General features: G+C 48.2%; 1 protein-coding gene across 1 annotated transcript; it reads left to right on the top strand.

Moving 5' to 3' along the window:
* Positions 1–422: 422 nt before the first annotated feature.
* SP8 (Sp8 transcription factor) lies at positions 423–2,937 on the top strand. The gene is made up of 2 exons (XM_049894289.1): positions 423–443; positions 1,435–2,937. Exons 1-2 carry the CDS (start codon positions 423–425, stop codon positions 2,935–2,937), a joined length of 1,524 nt encoding a protein of 507 aa, XP_049750246.1.
* Positions 2,938–12,393: the final 9,456 nt, after the last annotated feature.

Below are 12,393 nucleotides of genomic sequence, written 5' to 3'. Positions count from 1 at the left end.
CCCCCACCGTCACTGTTATATAGTCACACTCGCCTCTTCTCCCCCCTGCTCTACCCTCCCCCCCGTATGTGCACTGTCCTCTCCTTCCCAGCTTGGTCACTGAGGCTCACAATCGTATTGTTACACACACTCACACCGCTTTGTAACACACACAGGCGCACCCTCCCTCCCTCTACCTCTCCCCGCTCCCTCCCGCGGCCGGCGGCGGCGCCGATGACCTCACGGCGCGCGCGCGGCGCGGCCCGGCGAGGCCGCAGATTGGCTGGCCGCGCCTCCGCGGCACTTCAAAGCCGGAGAGGGAGCTACAATTGTGGTGGAATGGGCGGAACTGATCATTGTATTGCACACCTCTAAAAAAAACACTGCCTCTGATTTATCAATATAAAAAAGATCCTCTGAGAGGAGGAGGGCACTTTTGTGTGATGGCAACTTCACTTCTAGGGGTGAGTCTCAGGATTTTCTCTTGCTGGTTTAATTAGTTTCCTTTTATTGCCGATCGGAGGGGGTTAAAGTCGCCCCGGCCAGGCCATGGGCTATCAGTCTCTCTATTGAGAGCTTTGCTTTTTTTTTTTTTTTTTTCCTTGTCTTTAAATACAAGTGAGTTTGGAGAAAAGAAAGAGAGGGAGAGGGGGGCAGAGTCAGTTTTTTCAGCGCAGGAAAAGGTTCGAAGGGCATTTAGACCAGCCACCTCGCAGCGCCCGGCCGCTCCCTGCCCGGGAGACGTGCGCCCAGCCTATTTTACTTGCGACGATTTGGGGGCTAAAGAGACCAAGTTTTTCCTCCTGGGCAAACTGCAGATTCTCCCCCTCCCCCTTAAAAATCCCGCAGCTCGCCTTGTCTTGAAGGTACGTTGAACTCGTTTCGCTTTTACTACTGTAGTTTTTTTTTTTTTAAGAAAATAAAAAGAAAAGCAGGAAGACGAGGGAGCTCTACAGTTCGACCTCTTTTGGTCTGGGAGAAACAAACCAGGATGGGTTTCTGGGGACCGGAACAGGATTTTCAAAGCTCTCTCTGGATTACAGGGGACGCGCTTTTAAAAGCAATCCAATGGCCTTTTCCCAGGCTTCTCGGCAAAGGAAACTTCTCCCCATTCTGGACTTTTTGCTTGTTTGTTTGTTTCGAAGTGTCTGGGGCCTTGTGTGCCCGAGAGTGTTGTTTTAGGCGAGAATACTTGCCAAACTCTTCTTAGCTGCGCTTTGCTCCCGAATCTGACGCCGGCAGCCAAAGTTGTCCCCTCCCGTAGAGTAGAAAGCAGCCAGGCGCCGGGGCAGTTGGGGGTTCCAGGTGAGTTGGTGGCGCCGCGCCGCAGCGAGAGATGGGGTGCAATGGGACGTTCTGGAGGCTACCAGAGGACTGATATATTTCCCTTCCCTATCCCCTCCGCCCCTTGCCCACTCCCCTCCCCCACCCCTTCTCCTCTCCTCCTTCTCGCAGGAAGAACCGAGGTTGGGATCGACTCCTCTGGCCATGCTCGCTGCTACCTGCAATAAGATCGGCAGTCCCAGCCCGTCTCCCTCTTCTCTCTCGGACAGCTCTTCTTCCTTCGGCAAAGGCTTTCATCCCTGGAAACGCTCCTCTTCGTCCTCTTCCGGCAGCTGCAACGTGGTGGGCTCCAGTCTCTCCAGCTTCGGCGTGTCGGGGACCTCCAGGAACGGCGGCTCGTCTTCGGCGGCCGCGGCTGCCGCGGCGGCCGCGGCAGCTGCCGCGGCCCTGGTGTCCGACTCGTTTAGCTGCGGAGGCTCGCCCGGCTCTAGCGCCTTCTCCCTCACCTCCAGTAGCGCCGCCGCGGCCGCCGCCGCTGCGGCCGCGGCCGCCTCCAGCTCGCCCTTCGCCAACGACTACTCGGTGTTCCAGGCCCCGGGCGTATCAGCGAACAGCGGCGGCGGGGGCGGCGGGGGCGGCGGCGGCTCCTCGGCGCACTCGCAGGACGGCTCCCACCAGCCGGTGTTCATCTCCAAGGTGCACACCTCGGTGGACGGGCTGCAGGGTATCTACCCGCGCGTGGGCATGGCGCACCCATACGAGTCATGGTTCAAGCCCTCGCACCCGGGCCTGGGCGCTGCGGGCGACGTGGGCTCGGCGGGCGCCTCTAGCTGGTGGGACGTGGGCGCCGGCTGGATCGACGTGCAGAACCCCAATGGCGCCGCGGCGCTGCCCGGCTCGCTGCACCCTGCTGCCGGGGGGCTCCAAACCTCGCTGCACTCGCCGCTCGGAGGCTACAACTCGGATTACTCAGGCCTGAGCCACTCGGCCTTCAGCAGCGGCGCCTCCTCGCACTTGCTCAGCCCCGCCGGGCAACACCTCATGGACGGCTTCAAGCCGGTGCTGCCCGGCTCCTACCCAGACTCGGCCCCGTCGCCGCTGGCCGGCACCGGAGGCTCCATGCTGACCGCTGGGCCGTCGGCGCCGCTGGGGGGCTCCCCGCGCTCTTCGGCGCGCCGCTACTCGGGTCGCGCCACCTGCGACTGCCCCAACTGCCAGGAGGCTGAGCGACTGGGCCCGGCCGGGGCCAGCCTGCGGCGCAAGGGCCTGCACAGCTGCCACATCCCGGGCTGCGGCAAGGTGTACGGCAAGACGTCGCACCTCAAGGCGCACCTGCGCTGGCACACGGGCGAGCGGCCCTTCGTGTGCAACTGGCTCTTCTGCGGGAAGCGCTTCACGCGCTCCGATGAGCTGCAGCGGCACCTGCGGACCCACACAGGCGAGAAGCGCTTTGCCTGCCCAGTGTGCAACAAGCGCTTCATGCGCAGCGACCACCTCAGCAAGCACGTGAAGACGCACAGCGGCGGCGGTGGCGGCGGCTCTGTGGGCTCTGGCAGCGGCGGCAAGAAAGGCAGCGACACCGACAGTGAGCACAGCACCGCAGGCAGCCCTCCCTGCCACTCCCCAGAGCTGCTGCAGCCCCCCGAGCCCGGGCACCGCAACGGCCTGGAGTGACGCGCACCTCGCCCTTCTCCCAAGCCCCCTCCCATCCCCGGTCCGCTTGGGGCCCTTCTGCCCTGGCCTCAACTCCAGCGTTTCTCTGCTATACCCTGCTCCCTCTCTCTCTCTCTCTCTCTTTTCCCTCTGTACTTAACTTTGTAAAGGGAGTATGGACATGTAAGTAACACGCATTGTTGTCCCGGGCCCTGCCTTTCTGTCTTCACCGGCTGTGACTGCCCAAGCCCTGTAATGCTCGAATCAGCGCCTCGCAGAACAGGTTGTTTTTGTCCTCCAGTCCTCGTCCTCCCTCCTCCATCCACGAGTTGTGATGGGCATAACTTTTAGAGGGAGCCGAGAGAGAGCTTGGGCAAATCCAGCGCCTGGGAGACCTCGGGCCTCCGTACGGGTGGGAACAAGGTTGGGCCGGCGAGGTGGAGAGGGCGAGGCAGGAGGCCGGGACAGGGAATTCCCGTCGGGGCAGCTGCCTGCTGGGCTTCTGGGCACCTTGGCTTCGGAGTGCCCTGCCTAGCCGCTGTGCGCCGCCGCCGCCGGCCCTGCGCAGAGCCATAGAAGCTCCGTCGAGTGACGATTCGGCAATACCGAAACCAGAGTTGGCGGAGTTTAGCTCTCCCGACGTCAGCTCTGCCTCTTTTTCTTTGTTTCCTGAGGTGGAAGCGATGCAAGGTTTAGCAAAGGGCAATCCTGGCGAATCGCTGCAGCAGCCTTCTTTCATCTTTATGACATCTTTTTTTAAGATAACTAAAAAGCTAAAGGGGGGGGACCTTCCACTTGGTTTCCCTTTGAGACAGTTTTGCCTCTAGCAGTCAGCAAGTCTTTCTCTCCAAACTGTGGTAATATTGATCCCAAAGTTATCTGGATCATATTAACTTATGGGGTGGGGGTGGGGGTGAGGGTAGGTGTTTTTTTCTTATGCAAAAATGCCCCTTTCCGGTGAGACCAGATTAACTATCAGCCTGTTTGTCCTTTTCTACCTCGGTTTTTTCACCCCTCCCTAGTTTAATCTCCCAGTCTTTTTTTGTTCGTCCAGCCGTCCATTTGTATAGTACCCATTTCTGTAAATTCTTGCGATTCATTGAAGATTCTTAGGGTTAAACTTGTTTTTTTTTGTGTGTGTGTGATTTAAACTTATAAACAAGTGAAGAAGCTATCGTTTATTGGAGACGAGGCTGTAGTTTAAAATGCCAAAAGAGGGGGGAAAAAAAACAAACTTTGTAAACTATATCTGAACCTAATGGTTTGTACAACTGGAGAATCGTTCTAGATTAGTTACCAATTCTAACTCCACCAGTGTAAGGGTGTGAGGTGCAGTTGTCCAGGAGACGATTTTGTATAGTATTTTTCTTGTACATTACTTCCAGTAAATATTTGAAAATATATTGAAGTAAACTTGATTTTTTTTTTTTTTTTTTTTTTTGGTCACAAGAAAATATTAAGAGTTACTGTTGCGGTTCTGCCGAGGTGCAGGGTTTTTGAACTCACTTCTGGAGGTGCAGAGCCACAAACGCACTTTCGGGGCCTAGTTTTGCTCGAATATTAATTTAGATAGGTATCAAACTGTAACTAAGACAATATTTGATAAATGTTGGATGACATTTAATTTAATGGCGCATGTACTTATTTGCATTTGCTGGCAGTTCAGGCATAGTTAAAGTGAGAGTTCTATATTTCATAACTGGGTCTGCCAAAACCCATGTATTAAATAAATTGTCCAAGTGAAACTCAACTAACTTTGGCCTTGGTGTATTTCCTGAAGGTATTATTGTTAGCTGTTAATAAACACTCCTGACACTACATTTAAATGTTTGCAGATTCTGCAAACTAATTGCTCATTGTAATGTTGACATAATTTGGATATTTCACATTGAAATGAAAAGCCTTTCTCTGGAACATTTTAGACTTGCATTTTAAATGCATGAAATGTAATTGATTTATTTGTAATATTTTAAATGGTATTAATAAACTGAGATGAAAGACTAGGCAAGTTAATTTGCTTTTTTCCCCCTTTTTAACTATGGAAATTTACATTTTTTTCTTCAGTTAAATGTCTAATTTAAACAATATAACCCTGTTTTTGTGGTAATATTTAAATAATTGCCTTTGAGATAATACTTAGAAGGAAAGACCTGTTGACTAAAATGTGTTTTCTCTATTTGCCAAGATAAAGATTATGGTGTCTAAGAAATGCAATTAATTATTTACCAGTAGATTTTAGCTCATAGCTTCAGGATTTACTGACCTCTTAAAATTTGTATTGAGTCACCAAACAATTCAAAGAAATTCCCTTGTTCTCCTTCCTTCTCACTCTCCAAAATGAGTCAGGATGTTGGCCATTGATTGCGTTTAGTATTTAAAAGGCCAAAGCTTACATTGGAAGATCAGTACTTCTAAAATAAAAACATGGGTTTGGGGATAACATTTGTTAGGAGGTGGGAGAGGTCAAGCTAACACAAGCTTGTTTTTTGGCATTCCATGTCTTAGCTAAAGATTATGTAGAGGTAAATATCAGTAGTAGACTCCTGTTGAAATTGGTTATCTGTCTTTTTAAAGTCTCTAAACAACCACCAAAGAAAAACAAGGTTAAACCTTAATCTATTTACTAGGCTATTGTTCATAGGTGTCAATGATGCCACTAAAAAATATTGTCTTGTTATGTCTAAGTGCATTTAAGCAATGGGTGTTCCTTGAGCCATACTTTGAAACATAAAATACTTTAAATGTTGATTGATGTTATATCAAACTATTTCACAACTAGAATAATATTATTTTAAGTCAAACTGAATAAAAAGTTAGTGTGCTCAGATTCGTTTAAGTTTAGCTTCTTTCTTTTCTGTTTGTATTCCTTCCACCCCAAGTATAGTCTTGGTATGTATCTTGAACTGAAAAATTTCCAGTGAAATTTATATATAAAGTTATCACTATCCATATAAACAGATGTGAAATTAGAGAGCAGTGAATATTATAAACTCAAAAATCCTATTAGGAATGAAATATGTTTTAGAATAATGCAGCCTTAATCCTGTTGCCTATGTGGCTATTTGAGGCCTCCAAACCTTGGGGGCTTTACACCGACCGGCAAGTTAGATCTGGTATCTGGTATACTAACGTTCTAAATAATGGTCTTAAAAAGTAAAACAGTCTTTCTGTCACTTTCTTCCTAGGAATAACACGCAGAACACAGTTTAAGTGTTGTTTGTTTTTTATTGAAAGTTGCAGTGCTGAGGGATTCGAAGGAAACGGTTCTGAAGGAGTTAAATGTAGTGGCAGGTAAGAGGAAAGCTGCTTGCTACATTTGTATCAGTTGTTATAGAATCAACATTTGATTTAAGAGATGGGTGAGGACAAGGAGCCACAGGGTCTGGAAAATGACTTCTTCCAGGTGGTTGAAGGGGCACATATTTTTCTATAGTTGTATAGATGTGCAAACTTTCACTTTCTTCCTTCGGTTCCTCCTCCCCTGTCTAATTTTGCTTTAGTTCGTTTTGCTCCTTACTGAATACTATTTCTAGATAGTTTTCTGCAGGTAGGCAGGGTTCCTCTTTTGTGAAGGAGCAACCTCTTTGGGGAGGAGAGAGGATGAAGTGCAAAGTTGCGATTTCTCCCCGCTTTGTCTGTGATAAAGCACTTCTTAACAGTGGCTGGAGGCTCACTCCAGTGAAGCCAGAGGTTGGGTCTCACTTTGAACCAAGAGACAAGCTTGAGCCTTGCAGATCAAGGTGGAGTTAAACTAGTTGTTGACCCAGAGGTCAGGCCAGCATATATCAGCCCACCCTCAAGAGACCGGAAAAGGGCTTCGGGCTCAACCCAGCCTTTCTGTTGACCTGCCTCATCTAGTCCCCAAACTGGAGTGTTGCGGATGCTGCTTTCTCTTTCCGGCTCCTTTCTCAACTTCTCTTTTCGGGAAATCTCTTTCACTTAAAGATGTGATTGTGATTTGTTGAGGTTGGACTATCAACGAAAATATTTTATGCTAGAAACTTAAACAAATGTAATGAGTTACTCTCCAATATCAGCTGATAACGGGAAAAGTTCCGGGAGGAGTTTGTCTTCCTTCATTCCACTCTTGCCTCACATTCTGGTAGAACTTCTCAGGTGGGCTTCCCCTGAGGACAGAATGCTGAAATTAAAAATGAAAGACAAGCACATGATGGGACTAGCCTCCTGACCAAGCAGATTGATAATCCTGCCATCAACATTTTCACCTCACCCGTGGATCTCTGGTGAGATTTTTGAATAGAATGTTGCCGAAAGTCTATGCAGGAATTTCTTGAAAAACTGTTTTGTGGAGGATTAGCTCAAGGTCTGATGATTTTTTAGGCAGAGAAATTAAGGCAGGAATTGTAGAAGGAAAAAAAGTGTGGATTTGACTAATCTCTGGTTGCCTAAAATGGTAGAGATAAATATTATAAAGAAAGACTTTCTACATTCTGCTCAATTTTTTATGCAAATAGCATCCAAGGGAGATTTGACACAGATATTTAGGAAAAACTCAGGTTGTTTTCCTACTGATTTTTGCTTCTTCTGCCCAAACAGGCATTATTATTTCTCTCTACACCCCTTAGAAACACCCACCCCCCGATTACCAACTTCTCTATTTCTGTCTTTTATAGTTTCTACATTTCTCTGCTTTTCTTTTTTTCCTTCTCTCTCTCTTTTTTTTTTTTGTAACGGCCCAGCAGATCTAATACTATATTCAAGAAAATGGGGATGTATCAAAATGAGTGAAGTACAGAATAAATGTTGCACTCATTTTTAACTTAGGGCTGTCGGTCTGGGTGACACGTTTTAAAGATTTTGTTCCATTTAACAATTGTTGCTGTTGTTTAAAAAATAAGATTCAGAATTCGAGTGCACCCTGTCTATTCCTTGCTTCCGGATTAAAGGAAAGCCGCTTTTGTTAATTCCTTGCTATCCTGGGCTGAGGTGCTACGGTTTAAGGGGATGCGCGTCAATGGCCATCTCTTTAGGTTCGCTGCACTCCGTGTGCGCGGAAGTGTTCATTTGCTATAGCAAGGGGCGGGGTGGCTGTTTTCTTTGGTCCCTGGGCGCGTGTTTAATTTAATTTTCTGCGGAGTCTCCTGGCAGTGAGGAAGCTGCCTTAAAGATTTTGCTTTAGCTCCTAACGACCGACAGTCAGGGCTCTGCAAGAAGAGTTCTGGAACAGCAAGGAGTGCTCGGGGTGACTTAGACCAAGAATAAACCGCCCATTCAAAGCCGCCCCTTTTCTCTGTTGTCCTAACGCCATTCTTTAAGTCCTTCTTCTTTTTAAACACACTCCTCAACTTTGCTCTTGCTGCGCGGGAGGGAACTTGGGGAGAGCGTTCTGCTTCCCTTGCAGGCCTCTTGGCAGGGACCGGACTTCCCAAAGTTTTTCTTTTTAAATGAACTCGGGGAGGTTTTGAGCCGGCGAGAATTTCTCCGTTTTTCTAAACTCTACTTCCTGCTTTCCTCTTTTACCTCCTCGACGTGCCGGGTCCTCTCCGACCCCACAATCCCGCGGGAAGGTTCCCGACACCGCCCGGCCTCACCCGCCGACCGCAGGTTGCCGCAGAGGGTGGGGCGGCGGGCGGGGGTCTCCCCGCGAGTCCCGGCCCCCTGGCCTCGCGCTGGCCCCCTCCGGCTGCCGACCCCGGCCGCCCCGCGCCGCGCCCCCCGCACACAAAGGCGCTGCGCCCGCTTCCCCCGCTGCGCGGACAGCGAGCGCCACCCTGTGCCCCGAGCCCGCTCTGCAGCGCGGTCGGCACTGGTGACGCTGGCCGAGCCCGGACGCGGGGCGAAGCCACCGTGGGAATCGCCGCAGTGAGCCTACCCGGTCCTCGCCTCTCTGCTCTCAAAGGCGCTCCGGCCGACCGGGGTGGAAGGAGCCCCTTCCTTTCTCTTGCTTTCCAAATCCCCGGCACTCTCCCCCACACGGCGCGCTGCCCTTCTCCATCCCAGCGCCTGAATCTCGCGGCCCGCAGCCTCTGGGGCCTCTGTCTCGCCCTCTCCTGGGATGGGGTGCTCGGTGCCGCGTCCCGCTGGTGCCACGGGGCCTGCAGTGGCGTGGACGGACAGAGGTCGTTCTTCCCTAATTTGTCTGGAGTTCTTTGGCTTAGCCGACCACTGGCTGCCTCTTTTACCTCCAGTGCTCTTTTCTTGGCCACACTGCTTTGTGTTCACTCAGACCTGCCTCCTCTCTCCCACCGTGATCTACAGAGTGTGGTGTCCCCCATACATGGGAGGTTTTATTCTTTTCGTGTTACTTTCCCAGAACTCGATTGGAGGAACTCACGCACCTTTTTCCTCAGTTTTAAAGGAAGTAAAATTAAGTCTGATTGACTATGAGAATACTTTGCCCTTTTTGATTTCAGGGAATCAAAGAGTAGTTTAGTCACCTTGGTGTCTACTTAAGTGGAAATTACACACACACACACACACACACACAACCTGCGCGACAGAACTCAACTTTTTTCTCCTCCCATTGTACCTAAGTCCGACAACCTTTTATGGGGTTTCTTCCCCCTCTCTTTTTTCTCTCCCAATCCTTTGGGCAACTGGATATTTTGGGAGTTCGCTTTTTTTTCTAGCAACAGTCTCCAGCCCCATTATTGTGGGGACATCAGAAGGGGATGAGGATAGACCAGCCCCTTGGAAAACAGTATCATCTCGCTTTGAAGATCCCCACTTGGAGAATGTACTTGCCACTTCTTAGGCGGCCTAAGGAAAGAGTCGACTCCTGGTAAACCTTGATTTCTACCGCCCCACCCCCACCCCCACTCCATCTGTGACTCTTACAGGCACCTGTAGGCCTTAGGCCCTCTAGTTGTGGAAACTTCTTGCTCAGGTTCCGATCCTCGGGTGCCACTCCACTCTCGGGGTGTGCTAAGGATTAAACTTGGTGATGATGATGGTCATGCACGCACCCCATGATGAGGCTGCTGCATAGAAGTCTTCAGCAGGACTTTTGCTCAGGGAGTTTTCAGAGCAGCACACCTGCACGTGACGTGAAATTCAGCCACATTCCGCCTGTGGCTCAATCCACAGGCTCCACCGATGCTGATCCCCATAGCGGGGAAGGAAGAGGGATGGCCGAGCTGGTCTGCAGGGCAGGCCTGGCTCCAGAAGCCCCTGCAGCCGCCTGTAGAAGCATCCTGGCCGCCAGGAGCTCCGGGATATAATTGACACGTTCACCTCCCGAGCTGCCACCACCCTCCTCCCTCAAACCAGCCGGTGACGCGGCTCCCACCCCCTTCTCTCCGGGGTCCGGAAAGCCGGGAAGCGCTGGAATGCCTCGTTCTCTCACCCTATTGTGCCTAGGTGTTGCAAACCACTGGAGGACAGAGCTTCGCGCTTTGATCTCATGTCCCAGTAATTCTTTAGCACAGAGGGGTGAGTTTAAATTAAATTTCTTTTTCTGCTGATAAGTTCTAATGGGCCTCAGAAGGCGAATAATTATGCAGTAACATTTCATGGGTTGTTGGAGTGGGAATTCCCACTGCGCTGTCACCAAGAAGAGAATTTCCCCTGGTAAGCTCAATGCTAAATGAAGCTTCGCAAGTAACAGCTACAAGTGTCTTTCAAACCTCCATGCAGATGATCTAGTCGGTTCCCTGCTCTAGTCTTTCTTTAAGAAAAAAGTTTGACTGTGCCTTTAAAGTACTTTAAAAATCTTTATTAAGAGATCTGATTTTTGAGGGTAAACAATGCTTTGATGATTAAATATGCATTCCTATGAAGACAAAGTATACATTGGTGAAAGCTGAGGCCACATTTTCCTGGAAAAAGCAGATGAGTTACTTGGAATTTGCATGCAGATCCCTGGACTTAGTCTTGCCACCTCTTTTAGTGCCTCTTTTTTTTTTTTTTTTGCTTGGTTCCTGAGAAGGCTCAAGACCTGGAGCTGCTGCAGCCATAAGATTTGAACTGCCTGGTTTGTAGTTCAGAAACCATGAGCTTTCCATGGGGGAATGATAAAGGAAAAAAACAAAACAAGACAACGACAACAAAAAGGCTTGCTGCTTCATTCAAAATAGCCATCAACCTGTTAGAGAATGTAGACTTAATTCCTTGAGATTTTGATTTAAATGTAATTTTTCTCCAAGCCAGGTAAGAAACAGCATGGACAGTCTGAGTATAGTAAATGGGCCGTGACATTAAAAAAAAAAAAAAAAATTACTATTTAATTTCATATGTGTCAAGTGCTGTGAATAAAATTTACAGGGTGCTTTTTTTTTTTTTAATGAGAGCATATGGGAACCCTGGTGGCTTAGTGGTTTAGACCTATGGCTGCTAACCAAAAGGTCAGCAGTTCGAATCCACTAGGCACTCCTTGGAAACTATGGGGCAGTTCTAGTCTGACCTACAGGGTCACAATGAGTCAGAATGGACTCGATGGCAATGGTTTGGTTTTTGGTTTTATGAGAGCTTATAAACCAAAACCCAAATCAAACCCTTGCTGTTAAGTTGATTCGACTCATGGCAACCCCATGTAAAAGCATATAGCAGTCTTAAATGTGATTTTTTTTTCAAGAAATATTTACTGAATACCTCTATGTACCACTTGCGGTTCTAGGTGCTAAAGATATGGTGAAATAGCCTCCCAATGGGTCTTTCAGCTGCCTTTGTCCACACCCTCCATCACCTCTCCACATCAAAAAAAAAAAAAAAAAAAAAAAACCAAACCCAGAAATATATATATATATTTTAATTTTATTGTGCTTTGGGTGAAAGTTTACAGTGAAAATTAGTTTATCATTCAAAAGTTTATACACAAATTGCTTTGTGGGGTTTTGACATTTTGATACTCAAAAGGAAATCAGACTCTTCACCTAAATCACAGAATTCTAAATTTGTAATTTAGAAGCACAATGGAACTCTTTATTGTTTTGTTTTCAAAGAAAGTTCTTTACACACCATTCACATCAGTGTTCCATTGCATAGAATTTTCCTTGTTTACTTTTCTTCCCCTTAAATGTCTTCCTTTTAATGAATCATGCTCCCACAAGCTTTAAGATTTCTAAATCAACAGGTAGAAACTGGAGCCTGCTTATCAAGTTTTCACTCCTCTCTTGGCAACTCATTGGAAAGGGCCCAAACAATGAATTGTTTCACATTATGATCATTTCACCCTATACTCAACGCGATGTTGAAAAACTCTCAATACTTCACCTTGGGTTATCTTTACATCTTTGGGGGAACCTATCCTTCCAGCTTTAGTTTTTTAGGCAGTCCATTTTAAGCACTGAAATAGAAGAAAGAAAGTAGATTCCAACCCCCCTAAGGTTCAGGTGATTGCCTGCTTCAACTGAAAGTAAAGGATTTGTACTGCCCAATTTTGCACCTAATTTAATGCCCCTAATTTTTTTTTTTTTAATTATGCAGGCACCCTATCATCAGGTTTCCCATAGCTTCAGGAAGTTTGGTGCTGATTCTTGTACACTGATCAATGCGTCATTTCTCTCTTACATACTTAGT

This window comes from Elephas maximus, chromosome 8 (genome assembly GCF_024166365.1).
Source record: "Elephas maximus indicus isolate mEleMax1 chromosome 8, mEleMax1 primary haplotype, whole genome shotgun sequence".
NCBI lineage: Eukaryota > Metazoa > Chordata > Mammalia > Proboscidea > Elephantidae > Elephas > Elephas maximus.
The sequence above is the reverse complement of the archived record's forward strand: the minus strand, read 5'-3'. Positions and strand labels throughout refer to the sequence as shown.